Here is a 26,304-nt window from a genome sequence, read left to right as displayed (position 1 = left end):
CCACAAAGACACTAAGCAACTTAGTATTCTTTGATTGCCCCTCCTACAGTGCACAGCAGTCTACGACATTCTTTTTACAACTGGTTGTGTGTCTAGACATGGTCAAGCTCACAGAGCCCTAGCATCATTTTTGAAAGCAACACACCTATGCTCGCAATTCTAGCCCAAAGATTCTGACCATTGATGCAGTCCAATTTTGCGCAAATTTATGGACCAACTGCCAGATGCTGAGCACTGCAGTGGTATGTGATGTAGATGCATGTCTCAACCACGTATGCTCCCGAACTTTGCATCATGTGCTGAATGCTATTGAAGAACCTTGTGCTTAGCCTACATTTCATTGTGAACAAGGGATCTGTATGGACCCCGAAACATCATTTTATGTTTATTTTGACCATGGTTAGTGACCTGCTTCATTTTCTAACAACAAAATTCCTGCTATATTTTATTTTGGTTATTCCAGCAAAACACTGCTCCTTTCTGTGATGCTTCGGCCATGAGAGAAAAACATAACTAACAAATATAGCATACACATCTACACACCTTTGCCTGTGCTCTTCCAAGTGGTGTTCTCGCCAGTGGAGTGACTCTCGCTGGTTCTCCTCTAGGCGCTGCTGAAGCTACAAGAAAGGCAAGCAAAAGAGATGTTAAAGGCTTTTAATAGGGTATGACACGAGTTTTGTGTCTCCAATAACTTGCACACTTGGCAAAGTTAAACATGTAATCATCACTTCCATACACAGGCTGTATGCGGTCAGTCAGCTCCCATACATATACCGTAATAGTATCCTGAAAAATGCCCTCCACCCCCCTGCCCCTTCCCAAAAAAGAGAAACGCCTGTTTATGGCTTGATTTGCTGCTTTTTTTCTAAAACACAAAAGATAGCCCACTATCCATGAAGGATAGCAAAAATTGGGTCAGTTAGCTACTGCCAGAGATAAGGAACAATGTTGACAGGGAGTCATTGCTGGCTTGAGTCAATGCAGACTCCATCCTGCGGACACGAGTTGGACGAGGCCGTTAAAAGACAGCCTTTGCAAGACTTAGGCCAGCTTCATCAGCACAGGGGCAGCAGTGCCCAAGGGCAATCTGAGGAAACCCTCGCAGCAAGATGTTGTGAGCTTCATGTCCAAGGCTTGGGCATCCGTGTCCAAGAAAGTTGTGGCCCGATTGTTCAAGTACTGTGGAATATCAACCAACCCCAATGGGTCTGGAGACAGCGAGCTCCATGAGCAAGTGGCATCAGCAATTCCTCCCACTTCCCTGTCAACCACATCTGACCATGTGCATGACGAGGTCTTCGGCATTGTATTTGACAGTGATAGTGACTGTTCTTTTGAAGGTTTTGAGGAAGACTGAACAAGGGCATATAAACAACGCTTCACAACCTTTGGCTACAATGTTGTTTTTTTTCCAACTTGTCATGACTGCACACCAAAAGTTAGCCCACTCCTCCTTTTAACCTGATTTGCTCTAGATTTTAGGTGGGCTATCTCTCGGGATATTACGGTCCTATTACCTGAATGATAGTTAAAGGGACCCTCACCAGGCGTCATTGTAATATTAGTTATACAGTTGACGTTTTACCAAAAGAATTTTTCACACCGGTTTATATCGGAGGAGATAAAAGAAATTGAATGTCCAATTACCATACTGCCAGGAGACGAGTGCGACTGCCAACAAAGACGCTCTATCCGTCTGCCTTTAACAGCATCCGCAAACAACATCTCTTCCCCTCCTTTTCTCATACCAGAGCCAAGACTGCGTCGGGCTCACATGACGAGCCCCGCCTCATTTTCCTTTTTTTATTTCTTGTTGCTGCGCAGAGCACATCTGGTGGCGACGTTGCGCATTCCACATTGGACAATTTAAGGAAGTAATGTATCATGTTGAGTGATGTTGCTAGGACTGTGACTTGCATCCCAGCGTTTGTGCATATTACCTCGGCTCTCTAGCTGGGAGCGGCACTTCAGTGAGATGGAGGATGTGTGGCATTTGGTTTAAAATTTCAGCTGTTTTCACAATCCACAGCACTGTAATAATTTGCACACACGATCGTCAGTGCGTGACGCACACGCTGCACTTGTCTGTTTAAAATGGCCAGACCCGGTAAGGGGCCCTTGAACAAAACTTCCTGCTTAATTTGGGTTCTCCAAAAGAACAGCAGAACAGAACTGCTAAGTTAAGCTAAGCTAGTAAGTTACTGTTCATCGCATATTTTGTAGCAGCACTAAAGCAACACTGAAAAAATGAAGAAAAACATAAAAACATAATGCTAACTCACAACTCCTATCTGTGAGTCAGCGCCATGCTGTCGTGTTTTTCTTTCTTTTGTCCATGTTGCTTACGCACTGTTACAAAACGTGCGATAAATTCTAACCAACTTGCCCACTTTGCTATCTTGCTCCTGGTAAGTTACTGTCCTAGAATTGCAAATATTGCAGTTTTACTGTTAACAAATGCACCACAAAGCAAGCAAATACAGAAGGCAGGTTGTAGAATCTTAAAATTATATTGGCAGCTGCCTGATGCTCCCATGATGTTCCAGTGGAGAAGGTGACAAGGCCATTTTTAAAGAACTTTAACTTGGCTGATGCTGACACTTTCAACTTCGCAGATCACTGGACATGCTGATACTACGTATAATAGTTCAAAAACCTTGCAGCGCATAAAATGCAGACACAGACAGAGACATGGGGAACACCAACCATTTTCCAATTGTGTTGTACTCGCATGTCGCAAGAACAAGACAATGCATGAAATTACTGAAGTGAAATTTATCAGGAGTGTGGAATCAGATGCATCAGTGTGGTGTTGGTTGAACTATCGCTTAAAAAACTGCATTCTCACGAAGGGATTTCAGGGAGAGGGGAAAGGGGGTTCAGGCACTTGTCCACTTCAGCTGCTGTGTAGATGATTGTGCATGCAAAGATACTGAATCAAAAGCAAAAGCACTGATGAAAATATTGATATTTAAAGCACAGCTCATACACTTTAATACATTTTTGAGTGAACCTGCACGGCAAACTGGAATGATATTAATACCGTATACTCATGTGCCCGTGTAAGGGCCGCACACCCTACTTGGTAGCCCATAATTTGGAGAAAGAAATTTCACTGGAGATGCAAGCGCGTTCAGTACCCAGATGCCGCACCATGCATCAGTGTATTTTCGCTCGCTGTGTACATTCGCAAGCCGCTAATAGATGACGAGAGCTGCGCATTGACCTTTGATGCAATGGTACATGCAGGGATCTGGGGTGTACACAAGGGGTGTGCACAAGTCAAAGCTGCACAGGCATCATTTTGGAGAAATGGTTCAGTCCCCTGTAAGGGTGGCACCACACCAAAATTGTGAAAAAAGAAAAGTGTGGCCTTTACATGAGTCTATACAATATACAGTGGTTTAGTAAGACGAGCTGAAACGTAGACAGCTGGTTGTTTGCTCTAGGTCAGGGGTTCTCAAGTGTGCTTGTCCCAAGGAACCCTGCTAAGCTCCACAAAGCGCCAAGGGACCCTTTCCCCCCTTTATAAAGAGGCTAAGCACAGCGTGCAACACATTTGGGGCCAATGGTAGTGTTGAGCAGGCTAATTGATGGCGACGTGCAACCCACAAGGTCCAAACTGGGTCCAACTGTTGTGAGCCAAGGCAAGACATTATCGCAACCAAGGTATGCTGATAAAGAATGAGTTTTCAGTGCTTATCACACGGGGAACACTTACTACATTTCATCAGAAGAGGTCTTAGAATTAGTGCCGACTCTATTTTGAAATTCGAATTTTACAGGACCGAAAAACAAGTCCGCATTAACCGAATGTCAAATTATTGAGGGTATCAAGAAAACAATAAACAATGCTTACTACATCAATACGCTTTTATTTACTGAATGAATCAGTAAATCCTGTTTCTATTTTGCAGAAGAGCAGTGTGGACGCTGCAATTACTGTCATCTCATGACCGACCAGCGCTCGCAGTGGCGAAGGACTCGAGACTTCCTTTGCAGTGCGGCCGCGGTGCGCGTCGTCTGAGACACGTTTATCAATAACCCATGCACATCTCGATTATTTTTATGCCAGTGAGCTTGTCACTAACAAATCGTCTGTCCATCACGATATAGCCGGTGCTCTTCATCTGCACCGAGTCAAAGTGAAACTACAGTTTGCTGCAACTGCTGCAGACGACGAAGCCGCAACCACCATTGATGCGATCATGGATGGCCACTGCGCAGTTATGAAGGCATGTGGCCAGTCACCAACAGTTTTATGCACCGCGATACACACAAGAATAAAGGCTAGTGCCTCCTTTATACTTCAGTGCCCGGCAGACGAGCGCTACAACAATGGGCCACTGCTGTCATCACGAGTACAGCATTCCACGGCCACCTAAACAGTGAGCTCTTCTACGGCTGGGCTCGAGTGGCAAGCCCAGCCATGTGAAGATGACAAAGCTGAGATGCAATTGGCTGGCCACTGTACCTCCACACAGTTCTGGCCAATACTGTAATTATTGCAAATATACTGTGTCCTTGCACTGTTTCCCACAACATCTTTGGTGAAGGTACTGGGTAACGATATCTCACTCACTTACAAATTCTCCAAATTACTGTTATTTCTTAAAACGGTCAGCTTTCCTTTTACCTTTCTCCAGTTTCCTTGTTTGAACAGGTATCTAGGCTTAACAATAACGTCAGACCTAAGGTGGGACGAGCATATTCACCACATTACCTCATCTGCTATGCAAAAGTTATTTTTCCTTCGCAGATCACTTCAACTCGCACCCTTGTCAACAAAACTCCTAGCATACAAAACATTCGTTAGGCCGATCCTCGAATACGGAAACACTGTATGGTTTCCTCATACCCAAACTAACATAAAGAAAATAGAAACAATACAAAGGAAGGCCATTCGATTTATCCATAACAAATTTAGACGTGAAGACTCTCCCTCTAACCTTCTAGCAATTTCTGGGCTCCTTACGCTCGAAGCACGAGCGAAACAGGCACGTTTGAAATTTCTTCATCAACTTCTCCATAATTATTTCAAAATTGACATTTCAAATTACATTTCTTATTCACAAACACGACCTACCCGGAACAAACACACAAACACCTTAGTAGAATATAAATGTAATAATAATGTGTTTAAATATTCCTTTTTTCCGGTTGCCATCCATGAATGGAATATGTTATCACCTCTCACCACTAACACAGAGTCACTGTCTCAGTTCGAATTAAAAATTGAAAAAATTGTTTAGCAGGTTAAAATTGCTAGTGCTATTATTGATCGTGCAAACCACCATGTACTTGTGCCCTGTGTATGTAGTCGGGTATGCAGCATAGAATACCTCAATTGCCATTTCTTATTTTTTGAAAGTTCGCATCTACTTGTGTTTGGTGTATACATTTTGTAGTGAAAATTGTTTATGTTTTAAGGTGCAGAACTGACGTTATACATGTATTGATACTTAACATTATCAGTGTTCTTTGTTTATGTACATATATATATATAGTGCCCTCCTGCTATGGTCTCAGTAGAGACTGGCAGTATTGTAAATAAATAAATAAATAAATATTGTCACCCAGTATTTTCACCAAAGATGTTTGAACACTTCATCGTCGGAGTACAAATGCCATCGTCATTTTAACATTGGCCACATGACAGAAACATACGTACGACAACGGTTGTGCACACTGTCGTTGATCGCGTCACAATTGCGCTCTCCTCTAGCTAACATCCGTTCAGCACCTGTATAGAACCGAATTGACCGCACGGCCACAGTAGAAAACAAGTCTTCAACATGGATTTCGTCGTGCTGTTAGGGCTCAAAAATGCATCACACAGACAAGTCGATTAACACAAATGCGTTGTTCCACCTTGTATCGCTTTGTTTGATCACAAACAACGCTAGGCGTGAAAAACGCGTCATACACACACAAGTCGATTTGCGGAAACACGTTATTCCACCTAAAGACATTGTTCCACCTTTTATCGCTTCGTTCATCGTTGTGTTGTTTGTGCTCACAAACGCATCACACACACACAACTCTATTTACACAAACAAGCTGTTCCTATGTGCATCGCTTTGTTTGATTCCGAAACACTGCTAGGCGTTGCCTGGGCCATGAAAGCGACGTCTGCAATGTTTCTCTGGGGATGGTGACTAGGGGGCTCAACGAGGCTGGGTACGCTTTGCACAACCTAGGCACCCCTAGGGCGAAAAGTACCTATATAAGCAGTTCCCCTTAGTGAAGCGTGGAGGCGCTGCAGTCGACTGGCTGTACGGTTGTGCAAATGTAAATGCACAGCTTGTGCGCAGTACCTCTCCTCTGCAGTGGCTGAATGCGTGTTTCTCCATGTTGGCTGCATTTCTTTAATTACTAATTTCACAGCTCAGAGGTATACACATATATGTGGTTTGTTCTTTATTGTACGATTTGCGAAGTGAAAATGGCAACTATTGTTGTTATGCAACGCTGCCCAGCAGTGTGTGTGCTTGCTTTCAGTTTAAAGGAAAAGCCAGAAGATGCGTTTCTGGGGTTGCCCACGCAGTGCATGCAAGAAATGACAGCAGCATTTATTATTTGCCGTTGTCTCAAAGCTTGAGAGACTTCCTTAAAAGGGGATTTTTGCGAAGTACCTATAGGCATCGTGCTTGTCAGTCACAGAGAATGCGTAGTTCAAAAGAAGAGGTCGCAGGAACCGTACAGAAATCAGTTCCACGAGTTTCAGCCAGTGAGGCTTGTCACTGCCCATGCATTTTAACGGTGTGGAGACCCACAGAGAGCAGGAACTACACATTCAACAAGGCTAGTGAGGGGTTTCTCAAGAGCACAATCTTCCTTCAGTACCTGTTCAGCAAACGTCCGCAGGGCGTCAAGGACAAATAGGAGCAGGTACGAAGGATAAAGCAATCCACCTTGATCTTGGCTGCGAGTGAATGTCAGGAGTGGCTGACTTGTTACTGGCTTTGCGCAAACAGCTATACAATTCTCGCACTTCATTTGCTCTGTTATAACATGAGCAATGTAGTCTCCCATACACACTGTCACATAAATCTGAAGGGAGGGCAAGTGCAGAGGCAGGAGCATAGTGTTCAGTCATTCTAGAACAGCCATTGCAGTTTTTGAAAATTTGTGACTGCGGCTGCACTTTTCTGCCAGTGTCTTTGGAAGCAGTGCAGTGAACATTCCTGTAGGCTCGCTATGAGCAATGTTCAAAAGCGCATTAGAAGCAGTAACTCCTGTTTTAAGCAGTTTCTCAAGTCCTGATAGGGCTGCACGAACATCCAAGGTGTCGTTGCAACCGGAGCACATCCACAATGTTCCAAAGAATTATTCTATGGGGTCACTGTAAAATTTGCACGTAAGCACGAACGAGAACTTCTCAACACTCAGCAGGTGTTTTATGCATGCCACAGTTGAATACGTAGTGATGAGAAATGCTTCACGTGTTTCCTTGGTCAAAAACACCTTTGGATGGCTACATCTCTTTTTCAACTCCAAGTACATTGGCATAGTAGCTTCAAGCCACTCGAACCAATCATCATCAACATCATCATAATGCCGGGCATCTGCGAAGTCCTGACAAAGGTGCTGCGTTGTGTTGCTTGTGTCATGAACAAACCAAGGATAAAAGTACTTTATGAATGTAATACTAGGGCCTGCGCTTGCAAATGATACGCTGCAAGTGTGACCCACTTGTTCTTTCAGGTGCTCCAAGGCAGCAGTTACAGCAGAAGATAACACCTGCATGGCCCTTCTGATGTTCCTCTTTTCAATATTGTTTGGGTAGACATGCTTGCAACTAAGATAACCCACTGGTCTTACTGTCAAGTCTTTCTGAAGCTCGTAGACAACTTTGAAATGCGAAGATGATATTTCTCCTTTTGCCCAATGTCATGGGCAAAGAACTGGGAACGCACATTTTTCAGAACATGGCACAGATTAAAGCTAAGAAAAAGGGGTCACTCAGGGTTACAGGGATGTTCGACCCAATGAGTCAGACAGCCATATCCCAGGAGCTTAAATGCATGCACATCTACTTTGTGATTGTCAGTAACCAGCCTTGCGATGCGAAACCCACAAGTTTCCACTTTCCTCACGATGAAGAGAACCAGCTCATGGAGTTGAGCACCAGTCAGCACTTTGGTGAAAAAGTAGCCTACTGGGATTCTGTAAGACGTTGACAATCCATTGATGATATGATATGAAACAGAAAGGGTTACAGAAAGGGTTATGCTGCCATATTCTACAATTCCCTGAATTTTCTTACTTCTGTGATTCGCTGCCTCATGAGCCTTGTGCGATCCTTATACTTGGGCACCAAAGAGCGCAGGGTCTCCCAGAGCTGCTGGTTCTGCTCATCCGTAGGTGGAGCTGGAGCGCAAAGCCGCTGCTCGAGTAAACAAAGGAGCACTTGAAGCTCACCATCATCACAGTGTTCTGTGCTAGTCGGCACCTAGGGAAACAAGAGCCCATAATTACACACCTGGCACATTCGCAGAACTTCATCATTCTCAAATGCAGTATTATGTGCTGTGCATACTGCACATTCGCAAAGCTTCATCATTTTGAGACTTAATACTGTGTACTGCACATAAAAAATAAACAGTGTTTGCTAAACAGAATTTTGCTACCTGTCAACCTGCACATCCACTCAAGTGCTCCCTGAGTCAGAACAAGGCAGAAAAATACTCCACAAAGTTTAACTGCCTTGAACTCATTAAGTCAAGCTCCTAAGGATAATAGACAGCTAACTGTGGACATATAAAGACGAATAATATTCAAGAGAAAAAGTCACAGTGCCCTGTGACTTTTTCTGGACCTACTAATTGTCAGTCGAAGATCCTACCTCTCAACTACTCTGCCTATGCTGTAGAAAAGGATACAGTGCTTGGACAATACTGTGCTATGGCCTCTTGAGTGCTCTTTAAAATGATCGACTGGCGTCATGTTTTCCAGCTTATCCATAAACCAGCGCCGCATATAACCAAAGCCTGCAGCAAGAAGTGAAAGGAAGGGTGGGAAAGAGGAGGAAGAAAGAGTCATTCCTCTCTGTTTCACCGCCAGACAGAACCACTTAGAGAAATGATGATTTAGACTAAAGCCACCAGTGACTAAAGTTTTCTTCGGAAAGGCGACTGGTTACATGCATCTGCAAATATTTATGCCAACCAATGCAACATGAGATAATGCAGGACCTACTGCACGTGATACTGCGCCAGCTATCCCCTTCCTGCTTCACATTATGGGCAAAACTGCAACTTAAGTATTTAAGTTTTATATCAAAAACAGCTATTTGAAATTTTTTCGTGATGCAGCTACTGCTATTTCAAACATAGAATTTTGGACGAAGGCTGCTCTGTATCTACACTATCAGAAGCTAAACTTTGTATGTGTTCCGAAATTCCTTCGCAATCGGCTGACACGCATGCAGGACAATGTACAGAAGTAAGTGAAAGGCTACTGCAAGGCTATAGGGGAGGGACCGGAGGAAGAGTTGCCACATAATGCATGTTCATGATATCAGAACAAACTTGCGTCTTGCAGATGCAAACTTGCATCCAGGTCAGAGGTGCCACCTCACAATGGCACCCATCATCATACTGGGCAGCCTTAACTTCAAGCATGGACACGTTTCGACTATTTGTGTGTCATCAATGTTCTTTAAACAGTGTTTCTCAGCACAGGACACTACAAAATGTTCAATTATCCAAATTGGCTACTTGGGTTTAATAAGGTTTCCAGGTGCATTCAAAAAACAGTTGCCCCATTAAAATACAGAAATTTACATAAATGAAACAAAATATAAGTTACAAAGATTTGAATTATCTCGTGTCACCTGTATTCGCCTATGGTGTTGTGTTACAGTGACAAAATGAACAAGGACAGTAACAGACAGCATCCAGGCAAATTTCATTTGTCTGAAAGCACCATTACCACTTTCTTGCTTGCCTCTGAGGATAAGTGATAGAAAAGCCAGGGACTGGCACACAAACTTCACTAGCGTCCTGCCTTTATTGTGTTCACATGCTTATTCTCGCACTTGTGACAATGATGTTTTACTCCCACATGCTGTTTGCTTTCTAATACACATATTTGAAGAAGTTAGACCCGAGATTAACCTGCTTGACCACCTTTGTGTTCAATGAACTTTTATTGCATGCTATCTGCTTCCCTGGAAAAAAACTGATCCGTGTTCAGTTTTTAATAAGTATTGCTGAATGGGCGGGTTTGTGCATCAGATTCTTGTCTTGCTTTCGCGTAACTCAGTTTGAGTGTGAAGGAAAAAGGACAGGTGACAGGATGAGCGCTCATCCTGTAACCTGTCGTTTTTCCTTCATACTAAAATTGAGTTACGCTAAAGCAACACAGCTTTTTAATAGATCCATCAAGATTATCACACATCAAGTGTTTACGAAAGGAATGAAAATTTAAAGCACTCCAGTTGCAACCAGAATGGGAGAATGTTTAACAAGTCTGTGTGCCGGGTTCTGAGCACAGAGCTCGTAGCAATAGATATAGGCACGTAGATGTGAACAAAATTAACTAACAATTTTATGAAGCATGACAAGGTGTTCACATGTGCATTTCTGAGCCGATGGCTGAAGAGATAATAGCTGAGCACTTTTCGGCGTCTCTCTGTCCGTCCGACTATATATGTCAGGACCACGGTGTAAGATATACACTCTTTAGGTGAGGACACTCATGAGGTGCGATCAACCAGATAAAGTACCAACAGCAGCGGACATCTATCAGCGGGACAATGCAACTTCAAGACAGAAAAAGTTTTATCTACCGTTGCTATAGCAACCAGCGTTTCACAGGAAATCTGAATTCAATGACAGATTGATGACTGCCAAGGAGTGCCAACAGATGACTCGTCTCTCAAAGGCATGTGGCAGGTGCGCTCTCTATGCTTCTCTATGGGAAACATGTTGGCATTAGAAGCTGGTACTCGCTTGTCCTGTCAACTTAATATTTCTTCACGTGTAACAGACACATTTTTGATCAATAGCTCTTTTTCAAAATTTTGTATGTTACGCCTCTATTTCTTAAGGGGTTTGGGTTCCATGCACTCACTGATGGTACTCAGTGCTCTCTCATCGGCGAGCTCGCTGCAGGGTGTCCAAGCGCACGACAACAGGGAGGGGGACACATGCGCTTTTGACTGGCAGCAAAGCAGAGCATGTGACTGCTCGTAAATAAGAAGCATTGCTCATTCGTTGTGAAGCAACCACTTACAGTACCGGGACCATTTGGTGTGTGTACATTACTTAGTCTCCATTTGGTGTTGCCCTGAATTCCATTTTTGCAGTTCAAATGGGTAATACATGGCAGAAAAGAAAAAAATTTAATTGCAGGGTCTTATGTGCCAAAACGATGATCTGTAAAGAGCAGGGCCTGCGATTTGGGTGGGACAGTCCTCCCCTCGTCTTCAAGTTTGTGAGGGCAACTTCCAGTGCAACGCATGAAGCCACAGAGAGTGATCTCCTGAAATTTAAGCATGAGAACATTTACTGAAGCTTCCGGATCAGGTAACCACAGACATAGTAAATCATACAGTTAACAGCTTGGGCTGCAGTCGAATTGGCAGGGAAAACACCTTCATGTTCCCATTACTCGGTGTCAATGAGTCAATCCAATTTTGCGAGAATTTACTCGAGCTGCTTTGCGGATGCATTTTTTTCACCTTTGAAGATTGATATGAACCAAGTGAAATCTAAAATAGGGGTATCTTCTCCACTTCGCAGTTTCCGAACTTGGGTGGCTTTAGCAGTGTATATATGCTAAGCATTCTATAAAGTTGCAAAAATGTAGGCATCTCAGGGTGATCATTCTCACCACCTGCCTGCCGAACTTTCTCAAAAAAGCATTCCAACGGGTCGTGATTGAATTTAGCAGTCAGAACATATAGAAAGCTGCACTTATTCAGTAAATGGTGGCAAATATCAGGTGTGGACTTCAATGTGACGCGAAGGCCTCCAGCCGTCATCCTTGCCAGAAACGTGTCTTCAGTAATCAACACAGCTGAAAGCTTGTTCACCCACTCGTTCTGCCATTTCAAGCCTTATTTCAAGACCGTGATGTTGCTGCTGCTTTGCTTTATTCCTTCCACCAGGTACCATCAGTTTAAGGCGTCAAACAAATTGTTCAGTCGCACTATAAACTCAATGGTTCCCTCACAGTTTCTCAGATTGCTTTCACCTCGTTCACGGCAATACTTCATACCAGCAGCCTGTTCCTGATGCACTTAAATAAGTGCAGAACGTCTGAAAAAATGTACACATTCAGTTCAGCATCAAGAGGATGTTCAAAGAAATGCTTGTCTTTCTTCATGTCTTCAGAGATGCCAAGGCACTTCCACATGGCACGATTTGTGCTTTTCCTGTCGCAGACGGCCCCATTAATGATTGGTCCAGCTTCACCGAGAAGCACAATCACTTGCAAAAGCAGTTGGCACAGCACTGCGCCTCACATGGTGCTTTTGGAAGCAAAAACTGCCACACACTATGCATAGCTGTCAGTAAATAGGCAGAACATTAGCACAAATGCCTGGTCAGCCAAATCTGATGACTGTATGTTCCGTTTGGCTTCATCCACAAGGCCATCATAGCTCAAAGTTCTAGAATTGAACCGTTTGCATTGATTCACTTGCATCTCGTCCATCAACAGCATTCCACGCTTGAAGAATGCCAACTTCGCTTGTGAAGTTCTTGTTTTTCAGCGCCAAGAAAAAGTCTTCGTCAAAACAGCACTTCATATCGACTGTAGACATGTAGCGTCGGATAGTTTTCACTGATGGCAGGGGGAAGACGACATTCTCTCTAAAAAAACCTATAGGCAATTGGTGACCGAATGTGTAGTTGTAGGTACAACGGAAGCCAGTTATTTTTGTACCTTCTGCCGTTTTTTTACTGGTGTCGGGCTGCTTCCACACGCTCTCTCACTAGCATTTGCTGTGCCTCTGAAAGGGTTGCTCTCCGAGTGTTTCGTTAAGCAAATTGTCACTTAGTATCTTCAGTTTGCCATGACAAGACAGTAGCTCCTGAAAGAATTTTCTTTTAGTCTTCAGCGCTTGCATCTTAGACCTGTAGCAGGCGATGCGCTGTTTTTGTAATGCACTTGCCTTACCTTTGACGACTGACTTCAGCGCGATTCTGATATATTTTTCCTCTCTGCGCTTCCCTTTCCTGCACTTGTGTATTCAGAGTGTGTTATACAGCCTATCGCAAAAAGAACAAGATGATTCTCAAGCTTGAAGAACGGGGCACCAATTGTGACACCAAATGCCAGCTGCAACCGCGTAGCCACACTCCAGGCCTACTTCTCCTCTGGTGGCCCTCCAGAGCAGATTCAATTCACTGAAACCTTTGAGGGCTTCACTCACAACACTCCAGTCCCAGGAAGAGCACAATTCACATGATTCTAGAATAAGCACTGAATCAACTCTTCAACCAAGTGTGAAAGCACTGAGAGTGAACGTCGCATCCTTGACTTGCTGAACACTGAGAATCTTGACTGACAGCAGATACCCAGATGACGACAAACCAGCTTGTATAAATGAAAGCAGTTTAAACCGGAGTCACATACTGTGTGATGGTTCCATTTATAGCTTGGCAAGTAGCAGTTTGAGGGGCCTAAGCACACTCCTTTTGTGGTCCTCATTGTCTTCCCCTGTCAACATTTTTGCTGCGAACTGCCCACTAGAAGCGGTGGCATTTCGTCTCAGGACCACATTTGTGGAAGTTTCATTGTCCATCAGTTCAGAGGATACTTTGCTGGGCCCCTCCTGCGTTAAACCCATTGCAGGATCTTCTTGCGGTTTGGCAGCTGCTGCAGCCTTTGTTTTTTGCCTTTGGTGATGGTGGTGAGTGCCTCGTAGTGAGGGACTTTCTTTTCCTTGATGCCGACAAAGGATGTGCAGGAGAACATGGAAAAACAGAAGGAAGTGCACCTTTCGAAAGAATGCTTCTTTTTGACCATGTCAAGCAGGATTTCTCCTCCTAGCTCTGTGAAGTACCTTTTCTTCAAAATCATATCTTTAACTGATCAATCAATCTTCAAACAAGCTGATATTAACCGGCAATTTCAATCTGGCAGGAATAGACTGGGATAACCTAACGTTTGGGGCTAGGGAAAAGGAAAGCTGTGACCAATTGCTGAAAATAATGTTTAGCTTCCCATTATCGCAGCTAGTTAACCATCCAACAAGGCAGCAGGGAGGCGCCGCATCAGTGCAAGACCTGGCATTTGTCTCGGAACACTTTCAAACCAGAAATTAGCATAGAAGATGGTATTTCTGGTCATAAAATGATTTTGTTGACCTTTTCTGGGCTAATGTCACAGACGGGTCACCAAGATCATCCTCACACTGATATTAAAGATTATACAAGAGCAGATGACGTCAGCATCATAGATTATTTAGAAACTGTGTTTGAGGATTTCACACTACTGCCTTCATATGATGTTAATGGATTGTGGGAGAAATTTAAGGGTGCCATAAAACATTGTGAAGAAAATTTTATCCCCACAACACGTAAACGAACAAATAGGAAAACACCCTGGATTACCCGCAGTATCATCCACTTGAAAAGAAAATTGCGAAGGATGCGCAGGAAAAAACATAATCCAGTGGAAATTGCGCATCTTTTGGCTGCGTTGAAGTTTGAATTAAAAAGGCGAGAGATAACTTTTTCTCTAATACTCTGACGAACTTCATACATAGTCAACCACACAAATTCTGGCGCTATCTGTCAAAACCTGAAAACCCAATGGTACAAATTGAAATCGCAGGTGTTCCTACCCACGATGCACACACTATTGCTAACGCTTTTTAATGCCGATTTCCAATCCGTGTTCACACGCTCTCCCCTCCCAAGTGATGTTTCGTTTGCATCTGATTCAGCGATGCCTGACGTAGTTATAACTGAGCCAGGCATACTGAACCTGCTCTTGAACATTGACACAAAAAAAATTCCCAGCCCCGATAATATTTCCAATATGTTTCTAAAAAGATTTGATGCCCAACTAGCTCCGTTCTTACACAGAATTTTTACGGCGTCGCTTCCAAGCAGCTGCATTATCTTCAGACTGGCTCGTCGCAAAAGTAATCCTGATTCACAAAGGTGGCAATAGGTTGCACATAGACACATACTGACCAATTTCTTTAACAAGCTGCTGTTGCAAATTAATGGAGCACATTATCAACAAATCCATTATTAGTTACTTAGAAAACAATAACCTGATATACCCTAAACAGCATGGCTTTAGGAAGGGCCTTTCTACAGTGACACAGCTATTGGAAATTTCGCATGACTTTGCAGAGATAATTAATTCTGGACTACAAGGAGACGCCATATTCGTCGATTTCTCCAAAGCCTTCGATCGCGTGCCTCACTGTGAACTGATCAAAAAACTTAAACTTATTGGCATTGCATCTAACACTGTTGCGTGGGTAGCATCATACCTCGCACTCAGATCACAATATGTATCAGTAAACAATAATGAGTCAGAGAGCCTTGAAGTCTTTTCTGGTGTGCCACAGGGGTCCGTGCTGGGGCCATTGCTCTTTCTTGTGTATGTCAACGACATCCCATCATGTGTTGAGCCTAACGTAACTGTATGTCTTTTTGCAGATGATTGTGTTGGCTACACAACTGTTCGGTCTGTGGATGATCAAACTAAACTAAGCACCTCACTAAACAGCATTGCCAATTGGTGTGATAGGTGGGGAATGAAGTTCAACATCATTAAAACAGCATGCATCACTTTTACACATAAAAAGGTACCTGACATGTTCACTTACAACATAAGAGGCACAGCTATAATAAGATCAGATAATGTAAAATATTTGGGTGTGACATTCTTGAGCTCGCTCAGATGGGACACTCACATTGATATCACATGTGCAAAGGCATTTAAGCAGCTCAATTTTTTACATCGGAAATTGGCAACAGCACCATCCGATGTCAAATTAACTGCGTACAAAACCCCATTGCAATGCATGCTCACTGACCTGGAGAGGCAAAGCAGAAGAGTGGGTCTAAAAATTAATCTGCAGAAAACTAAAGTAATGCTTAACAGTCTCGGAAGAGAACAGCAATTTACAATAGGCAGCGAGGCACTGGAAGTCGTAAGGGAATACATCTACTTAGGGCAGGTAGTGACGGCGGATCCGGATCATGAGACGGAAATAATCAGAAGAATAAGAATGGGCTGGGGTGCGTTTGGCAGGCATTCTCAGATCATGAACAGCAGGTTGCCATTATCCCTCAAGAGAAAAGTATATAATAGCTGTGTCTTACCAGTACTCACCTACGGGGCAGAAACCTGGAGGCTTACGAAAAGGGTTCTACTCAAATTGAGGACGACGCAACAAGCTATGGAAAGAAGAACGATATGTGTAACGTTAAGGGATAAGAAAAGAGCAGATTGGGTGAGGGAACAAGCGCGAGTTAATGACATCTTAGTTGAAATCAAGAAAAAGAAATGGGCATGGGCAGGACATGTAATGAGGAGGGAAGATAACCGATGGTCATTAAGGGTTACGGACTGGATCCCAAGGGAAGGGAAGCGTAGCAGGGGGCGGCAGAAAGCTAGGTGGGCGGATGAGATTAAGAAGTTTGTAGGCATGGCATGGCCACAATTAGTACATGACCGGGGTTGTTGGAGAAGTATGGGAGAGGCCTTTGCCCTGCAGTGGGCATAACCAGGCTGATGATGATGATGATGATGAAAACCCTCGTTTAGCCAACAATTGAGTATGCCAGCCTTGTATGGTCCCCGCAGCAGTCTTACCTCATTGATAAACTTGATAGAATACAGTGCATGGCACTCCATTTCATTTATTCCAGATACTCGCCGTACGACAGCGTCACTGCTTTACGTAAACAAGCAAATATCCCGACTCTAATATCAGGAAGGCGTATCGCTGCCATGAAGTTCATTTTCCTTCTTTATCACGGGCACATAAATATAGATAAAACAAAGTACGTTAGGCCACCCTTCCAACATTCGGAAAGAACAAATCACCGTAAGTGCATCAGACAGTTTTCTGCGCGTTGCAACACATTTAAATATTCATTTTTTCCATCTGCAATTGAAGCCTGGAACCGTCTGCCAGAACCAATTGCACATGTTGACTCCATCGAAGAATTTGCAACCAAGATACGTGCACTTTTTTTATGATTAGGTCTGTTTCCAATTATTTACTGCTTCGCTACAACGTTGTGTTGCGCAACTGTGTTTTGGCCGTTTACCAACAAATCTGAATTGTTCGTAGTTCTTACCCCTTCCCTGTATTATCTGCCTTGTACTAATTGCACTGGTCTGTCGTTTTGTTTGCGTGTTATATTTTTGAATTGTAATAATTAACGTGTTTCATTGCTTTCTTCTGTTTTGACCAACAATGTTTTGTTGTTTTGATTGTGACCCACTCCTGTATGAGCCTGTAAAAGGCTTACAGTATTGCTAAATAAAATAAAATAATATATAATCTGTGAAATGTTTGCTGCAAATAACATCCTTGGTGCTGAGAGTACGGTCCTTCCTAGAAATCGCTCGAGCCCAGGCTTTGAGGCATTCAGGATTAGAAGGAACACCAAACAAAACTGTCTTATTTTCTTTTTTGCTCGTAGGGCAACCAGACCTGCAACCTCTAAAGGAGCATTTTCTACCCATTGTCGCTTGCTGTTTAGTCTTGTTTTGTTAGATTTTGCACATGGCTACTCGCCACTTCAAGTTCATTTTGCAGATGGCAATGCTTAAAATACGTTCATTTCCTGGTCAGTGAACGCGGCTATAGGATAAAAGCAAAACTAACATAATGTGATCAAAGGCAAGTGAAGAACAGCTACCAAGATTTCAACAGCACAAAAACACTTCAGCTGTCTGCTCGGGATGTCATTCTGGACCCTCCGCGTGCCAGTGGCTGCCACAGCAACGGGAGATAAAACCTTTTCATTCTTTCTGCTAAGTCACCTCTCAGATGCACAGCCGTTGTTGTTGGGAGTGCCAGGCTTTCTCCGCCAGTGACCTACTTTCACCACGTCAGTCAATCATTTCGGATTTCCCAAGAAGCGCCGGTTGCTGTATTAATGGAAGATGAAACTTTTTCTATCTTAAAGTTGCGTTCGACCACGCATAGGTAGCCGCTGCCATCAGTCAACCAATGGGCGCACAACAATGTTACTTATCTGGTTGATCTCTCCTTACAAAAAAGCCAAGAGTGACCACCTAAAGAATATATATCTTACACCGTAGTCCGGACCTAACCGTTTTCCCACCAACTTGGATCACTGGGTAGTCCATGGTTAAATGGGTAGAGCATCAAGCTGCTGCGTTGAGGGAACCACGTTCAAAGCCACTCGTCGGTACGTAGCAATTTTGGTCACTGGCTATGAGACACTAGCTATTTTCTGCTCTTCAATAAACATTTTTCATGCCGACCTGGTTTATCGGGTATGGTCCATCGGCTATGTGCTGCTCTTCAATAAATAATTTTTAAAAAAAAGCTCTGCATTTCTCTGGAGCTGGGAGAACTTGGTAACACACACACATTATATATATATATATATATACACACACACATTCAACCCTCGTTACAACAGAACCTGATAATCCGACAAAATAACGTCCGTTTTATCTGAAGTCCATAATATCCTAAATGCCTCACTTCTGAAACTTTCGTCGCAATGTCTAACAACGTTGCGAAGAGTGAGTGGCGAACGCTTAAAGTAAAAAGAACAAATTAAAGATGTCACAGTTTCGCCCGAAAGGCAAAGCATTGATTGCGATAGCAAATGCCGTTTTTCCTTCTGCTCGCGGCCGCCACGCTCAAAGCCGCACAGTGACGTAGTCGTGCCCCTGCACCTGCGCAGTCGTGTCCACAGTATGACGTCGCTCGTGGTGACACGTGACTTCAAGAATTATTCAAGACAACATCTGTTATCTGTGCGATCTGTTGCTTGAATTCACGAATTGCAGTTTAGAGAAATAATAAAATACACAAACGGAATGTCCGTGTGTTTCTTGTTTTACTTCGCACTGAAGCAAGAGAGATGTACTACCGCTTCGTCTGCTTGTTCACACGGTCATGCAGTCCCATGCGCAGGTACCAGAACTATGCCATTTTCTACCGCGTTCCAGCGTGTGAACACGCTCTGCGATCCGCTTGTTCTGCCTCATTATTCATGTAGAACTGAATTATACGGCTAGTCATGTAGCCCTGTGCACATACAGTTGCACTAGGTTAAACTGACAATCACATGAGGTCGCGCGTAACGCTGTCAGCGAAAATGCACAGTGCAAAAAAAAACAGCATGGAGAAAAAAAAAAGAAGGCAGAGACCATGACGTATGCATCATGCGATCCTCGAAGTCAGGCATGGGAGAATGCAGGGAAGGAATTTCGCTTGCGGAGGCTACACGGAGTGAGTGGAGAGAGCGTCTCACTTGGCAGTGGAGCCGGCCTACTGAAGTCATGGGTTCACAGCATTAAAATATTTTTATCTCTGCTATTAGTGAGCCAGTTTAAAAAAATTTTGCAGCAGAGCCCAATAACCAACTACTATACCCAACTAGAGGACAGGTAACAACTTCCAGCGTATAACCAAAATTTGCTAAGGGACCTGGTGAGGGGCCCTTTAAGGGGGACACTGCGCTATAATAGCAGCATATTACCACGCGAACCCCAGATCACTACAATCCAAGCAATGCCGGACACTTCTAAATTTTTTCTTGTTCCTACCACAGCTAGCATTGTACTGCCTTCATGAAAAGCAAACATGTCTAAATCTTCACGACTCCACAAATTCATCTAATGAAAATTACCTGTTCTGTCTGCACAACCAATGGCACTCTATCCAGCTCTTTCGTTGCTTGAGGCCTATCATCCTTCCTTTCTCCAGCATTACTGCTACTAACTTGCATTGAACTTGGTATTGCTGCCGAGTCATCATACACCCCATTGTCATTGGGCGCATCACTGTGGGCAGCAGCAGCTGGCTGGAGATTGCCATCTTCAGATGTGGCTTGCTCTGAAGCAGCCATCCCTGCACTTGTGGAGGAAGTACAGGATGTTCAGAACACACATGTAGCATGTGGAAGAGCAAACAATGTACGTCATATGTCAGTAGCCACTGAGTTCTAGATGCTGGACTCAAAGCTATATAAATTGTGTGTTCATGTGGCTGCCTCTGCACATAAGCAATGCCTCCTAAACAAAGAAATCAAATCAGAACATCTCTTCCTTTGCTCTGGCATACCAATCAAACGCTTTAGAGAGTGTTTGAGCATCTGTACAAAGCTCATGTTCAAAGTATTACGCAAACTTGTCCTGTACCATTTGCTTCTGAAAGAAAGCTGCATTTACTGGCACTCTTGAGGCAATCAAACAATGAAAGCTGAACTAATAAAATACCGTAATGTATTTTCTCTTTGTGGCCTCTTGCAACCACCGTTTCTTATATGCATATATTTTACAATTCTCTATTAATCGGGTCATATTCCTAGAACTGGGAAGTTCATTTCTCGTTTATAACGATTTCCCTTACTCTGCATATATGTGGAACATTCCTGTGTGCATCACCCTCACGGCTTTGGCGTTAATCTACGACGTTGCTCGTGCATCACTGTAGCATGGCGGAGAGATACACGTGTGTTCCTCTGCACGACGTCCTTTACGACAAGTCTTTCACAATTCACACCATTGGCACTAAAGAGCCAACTCTAACAGTCATCATTCTGACTACTTGTGTGTGCTGCGAACTTTAATTGTAAAGGAATGCCAAGCATGACCTACCTTCCTAGGAGAGCAATACTAAAACGGAAATTTATGCTACACGCGGGTTTCGCTGGCGCTGAGCAGCGCAGCAAGCCGAAAACGGAACCTTCCAAGATGGACATTAGAAAGGAAGCATGCTTATCGTATCTAACTTCAGCTTTCTAAATTTAACGTTTACAGCACACATAATAGCTAGAAGACTTCATAAGTACACCAGCAACTGTCATTTTAGTGCCGCACGAGAAAAAAAATATCGGCGCACCTGTCGCTTTCCTAATGGCACACAACGCGTAACAAGACATAATTGCGAGGCAAGAATAACAGCAAGTGGTGATGCTAATAACTTACCTAGGCACCGCTTTTCAGTTGAACAGGGGCTTCGTCGTTCAAATACAACGAGAATTTGAATTCGTTGCAATGCCAGACTCGCTTCAATAACGCGCTAAAACCAGTGTAGCTGACCGATTTAGCCTGGTATTTCCAAACGGTTGTTGCGTCAGTATAGTATGTTTCAACTGCCGATTTGTGAACTTATAGTGAGAAGCGCCACATTTTAAACTTTCATTTTGGCTAATAGCATTATAGCAGTTTTTCTACCATTTAAGGTATTGTTACAACGTCGTTGAACCTTATTTGTGCGTTTCCTTTCCTACTAGCCTCCGAGATTGCGACCATTGTAACGGTCATAGAGTTTCTAAATAAATGGGTATGCCAATATGAAACTCTATGGCAACGGTACTCTCGTCACTTGCAAGCATAGAGTTGATATACTCTATGTATATTATATACAGTATAATAACTATATGCTTGCAAGCGGCCGCACAACGTAAATAACAAGATCTCAGAGGCTGGATAATCGGTGGAAACGCGATTACCGCGATTACGGTGTACTAAAAAGATAGGAGCGGACCTGCAGCAGAATGCAGTGAAATGCGAACATGGGACTAGAAAATTAAATATATTTTACCCCAAGTCCCAACATTTCAACTGCGACTTTTATCCAAATACTTATGAGGCATGCAGAGTACTTTCAGCAGCGGCGAAGCACCTCTTCAGCGAATATCGTTACGCCTGCTTTTGCTAATACGGTGCCCAGAGCTACATTTACCACAAATATCAATATGTACGCACTCTCGTTCGCTGAAACACATCAAGCCTCAATAGCTTGTAAGAATGCATATGAACAATTTCAACATAGCTTTTCTATTTCGAAAAAGTACCAAATAAGACTCGCATCACGTTACTGGTGCACACAATGATCATCGAACAGTTCAACAATTCGCGTCAAGCAAGAAGCCTTCATTCTCATTTAGACAACATTAGGTCATGCAAAAAAAAACTGTTCGACATGCAATTACCTTATGCCAGCATCCACCACGTTGCATACCTTGCATCAGAAAGTGATCAGTCAACATCTGTGACAATTCCATGCTTGAATACCCAACTTGGTGCGTTTTGCACAAGCAAAATAAACAAGAGGTAAAAAAAAAACGCGTCTTCACGAATATCCCATTTCCGGAAACGAAACATTATGCACATTTTTTGCGCATAGACGATGCCTGGAGTAGCAGAAGGCTCATTCAGCATAACAGTCACAGCACTGCGACGCTATTTTGCAGACATTGCTCAACTTGGTAAAAGCGGCATTTTGAGCCGATCATATCAGCATTAACAAAATATTGGTGATCACAGATGTAGCTGTACCACCAGCAATGGAGACAAGTGGTTCAGTACTCCGTTTTGACACAAGTCGTGGCCACGAATGAACTAACATGCACATTGGTCCAGTCAGGTCCAGTAGCTTGGCACTTGACTCTCGTAGTTGTGAGCAACGCACGACGACGCTAACTGAGCTGCAGCAAACCAGGTTCTCTTGAGATACGAATTCATATATATTACAAAAAAAGAACTAGCCAAGCTATTTATTTTCTATCTCACCGAGAAGTTCACAAAGTTAAGGTGAAGTTTAACTGAGGTTACATCTTCTGCACAGGTGTAATTAGTAAGACTAAAAGCAAGTGACGTGATTTTGAAGGGCTTCAAGCAAGTTGGCAAGCAAGGCAGAGTGAGGATTCCAAATACATGCAGCATCCTACTATTTCGATCTAAAAAACAGAGTAAGAATTTTAATATCCCCAAGTATGCCAAAATATTGAATATGTGGGGTCCAATGCATTGCATGGTTGCTACCCACATCATGCAATGCGAACTCGCAGTACATTGGATAAAAACTATATTTGAAATGAATGCAGTAGCGGCTGTGAGCTGTGGCTAAGTTTGTGGCAGTAAAGCTTGAAAGGCATTTGTATTTTGTCAAGTGGATTTTATCCTCATAACTCTATAGTGAAGTGCTGCAAATGCAAAGTTTTTAATGATATCCCACACTGCAGCACACTGCTGTCAGGGCTACCTACAGAATGTGTGACCTCAAAGACCCGAGTGACATTACATAGTGTACTGCAGTCATCACTGTTTGTTGTCAGAGAAACGGGACTCTCATTCACAACCTGAAATCAACTGCAAGAGCAGAGTTTGTTCCGCAACATTTTAATGTAATTAGCACTCCTCGCCTCCTTCAGCCATTTTGAGCCTATCTATCCACCTATTTATCTAACCTTTTACGCCAACCCAGTGACCCAAGTTGTCTACCAGCTTGGGTCACTAGGTATGTGCTTCTGGCCATGATGCCATCGGGGGCGTTCCAGCTTAGTCATTCCCCCTTCGTGATCCGACTTTCATCATGCCATCATTGTCAAGCCTTCTATGCCAACTCTGTGTCTCAAGTTGTCCAATAGCTTGAGCCACCAGGTTTGTGCCCGTGGTCGTTGCACTATCGCATTCCAGCTTTGTCCTACCGTCGTCATGGCGCTGTCGTAGTAGTTTCATCAATGTCACTCGAGTTTTGTTATTTGACTCATCATGCTGTCATCGTCAAGCTGTTGTTATCATAGAGTCATCCTGCATTCACTGTCACCTCACTGCCATAATGGCGTTGTCATAATTCAGTCGTCATCACTCTATATTTGTGATCTGTACTCTAGACTGTCACTCTAGGTTGTCTGCATACAGGTTTTATGACACAGTTGTCATCACGCTATTACCCTGATGCACTTGTCATCACCCCAGTGTCCCCAAGCCGTTGTCATGTCACTGTTGTTATTGTGTCGTCATAGTTGTAATGTATCGTCATACCATCATTGTGATGCTGTCGCGGTTGTTGTATCGCCGTCATTCTAACTTCATGATCGAACTCTCATCATGCCGTCGTCATACCATCGTCGTCAAGCCGTCATCATCACAGTGTCATTATACCATCGTCATCAATACAGTAACATCATTTCATTGTTGTCATACCACCGTGTCATTCTATCATAATTATGCTGTCACCTTGCAATCGTGATTATGCCACTGTTGTGATGTCACTGTCGTCATGCCATGGTTGTCATTCCAGCTTCGTCATACAATTGCCGTCATCACACTATCGTCATTATACCATAGTCATTATTTAAAAACAGTCATCTCATTGTCATCTTCGTTACACCTTCGATATTCCATCGACGTCATTCCATCATTGTCACTACGTCGATGTGATACAGGTGTCGTCATGCCATTATGCCCATGGGAGACCTTGGCAAACAAGTGCTATAGGAAAGTGGGAGGATACTGGAGTATGTCGTATATAGTCGAAGCAACAGAATTCTCAGAATGACACTACAGATGTTGAATAAATGGGACTTTCAACATATGGTGTCGCTACATTGCTTGAACGCAAATTGCTTTATCATCAACAGTCATGGTGGGATGTTTTCTGCGATAAATTTTTGGCATCAAGGTTGTGGTACGAATAACCGAACTCCAAAACATCCAATAGCATTTGCACTAGGTAACGAGATGTATGACCAAGCACTGCACAATGCCCATGAGATCATTTACTACTATACTAAACTCTCAAGTGACATATGGCTTTACCAGCAAGAAGTATTAAGTACTATTTCAATTCTCATATAGTATTAGATATAGCATACCTCTACCAAGTACTGTAACCGTTACTGGCTTGCCAACTTGCCAGGCTTTGTGCATGCTAGCTATAATACAGAGAGTGCATGCATCTTAGAGTGGCAGGTGATTAGAGCAGTACCAAATAATTGTGAGCACCAGTGCCGTGTTAAAGGTACACTAAAGTAAAATATTAAGTCAAGCTACGTTGAAAGATCAGGCTTCTATAATTATGAAATTGTCATTCAAAAAAAAAAAAAAAAAGAACAGCTCATTTGTAAGTGAAAAAATGAAAATAAAGAAAAATCAAGAGTGGTGCCATCCATTTTCGACTAGGGCACCTCTCATTACGTAAGCGCTGGCAGGTTCACAGAGCACCAAAGAAGGAGGTCAGATGGGGCTTGTCATTTTGTCCGTTTTGTCATGGGCAATTCAAGTTGAGGAGCAGCAGCAAGACCTTCAGTGACAATTTTCTATGCAACAGTTATACACTGGCAAACATAGAACAGTAATAGACTTTAAGATGAATAATATAGTGTTAACTTGGCTCTATTTTATTTTAGCGTCCCTTTATAATTGGCCATACACAGTATTCCTAGTTACATGGAAAACAAGGCAACACCACAGCATAAAGAAACTCTCTGACTGCTCAAAACAATGTTAACTCAGCCAAACCTACAAACCAAAAGTCAATTAAGACAGACATCTGTATACTGAAGACAAGTGATGACTAACGATACGTTCATTTATTGATGCCGGTTCAACAAAAGAATGAAGCTAATAGGCTGCAATAAAACCTAAATACAATGTCGCACAGGGAACAAACAAATAAGACTCTATACTTTGTTATTATTTTGGTCTTCTACCGGTTCTACCACAGCTTCATCCAGTGCAGTTCGAATTTGCCTCACTAAACCGCTTGGATCGTCCATTGCAGTTTTGCCTGTGAGAAAAAACAATGTGAAAATCAATTACACATTTCAATGACATACAATTTGGGCAGTACTCACAAGCAAGCTGCGCAGCATACCTTAATATAAAGCCTAAATGACGCAGAAGCTCATCCGAAAATAGCCTTTTTAATTTTCTCGAGAATACCCATGTCTCCTTCTTGTGCAGTCTCATCTCTGCCAGCATACGTTTTCTTCTCGCCTACAGAAAGAGGAGAAAATAAATTTTGCTTTCTGTATAAAACTGACAGAAAATATAAAAATAGTACTTAGCAGCGCATGCTGGCAGAAACACAAGAGACATAGTTGCATTAACACTAGCACTCTGTGAACTGAGTCTTTTTAAATCAACACACCACAAAGAAACTTTATGCACATGGTCTTTAAGTCTCAGGCATTTCGTGACACTGCCAGACACAGTTGTGATCTACTGACATTATGCACAAAATGCAGGAAGTTCAACGAGCATTTGGTAGAGTAACTAGCGGACTTAAAAGTTATTGACAATTGAACTGGGATTTACGGCAGCTGGGTCTCACAAGACAGAGACAAGGGTATAGCATTGTGTGATCAA

At 43.0% G+C, this 26,304-nt stretch overlaps 2 protein-coding genes across 5 annotated transcripts in view; both read right to left on the bottom strand.

The window, feature by feature from the left end:
* LOC142578708 (uncharacterized) overlaps positions 1–21,517 on the bottom strand; it is a 66,119-nt gene extending 44,602 nt beyond the window's left edge. Inside the window, exons 1-4 of one of the 3 annotated variants that reach the window (XM_075688205.1) lie at positions 21,133–21,516; positions 19,833–20,058; positions 8,273–8,458; positions 544–620 (exon numbers count right to left, since the gene is read on the bottom strand). In XM_075688205.1, coding sequence (XP_075544320.1) covers positions 544–620; positions 8,273–8,458; positions 19,833–20,051 — 482 coding nt within the window. In that variant the 5' untranslated portion in view covers positions 20,052–20,058; positions 21,133–21,516. Of the gene's footprint in view, positions 1–543; positions 621–8,272; positions 8,459–19,832; positions 20,059–21,132 lie in introns of all 3 variants that reach the window. The other 2 variants (XM_075688206.1, XM_075688207.1) reach the window with 2 other exon arrangements.
* A 3,990-nt stretch (positions 21,518–25,507) lies between these two features.
* Positions 25,508–26,304, bottom strand: part of LOC142578706 (dnaJ homolog l(2)tid, mitochondrial) — a 45,882-nt gene continuing 45,085 nt past the window's right edge. The window contains exons 11-12 of one of the 2 annotated variants that reach the window (XM_075688204.1): positions 25,811–25,932; positions 25,508–25,723 (exon numbers count right to left, since the gene is read on the bottom strand). In XM_075688204.1, the coding sequence (XP_075544319.1) occupies positions 25,841–25,932 (92 nt within the window). In that variant the 3' untranslated portion in view covers positions 25,508–25,723; positions 25,811–25,840. The remainder of the gene's footprint in view (positions 25,724–25,810; positions 25,933–26,304) is intronic. The other variant, XM_075688203.1, reaches the window with a different exon arrangement.

Source organism: Dermacentor variabilis, chromosome 4, assembly GCF_050947875.1.
Source record: "Dermacentor variabilis isolate Ectoservices chromosome 4, ASM5094787v1, whole genome shotgun sequence".
Taxonomy (NCBI): domain Eukaryota; kingdom Metazoa; phylum Arthropoda; class Arachnida; order Ixodida; family Ixodidae; genus Dermacentor; species Dermacentor variabilis.
This window is presented reverse-complemented; position numbering and strand designations above follow the sequence as displayed.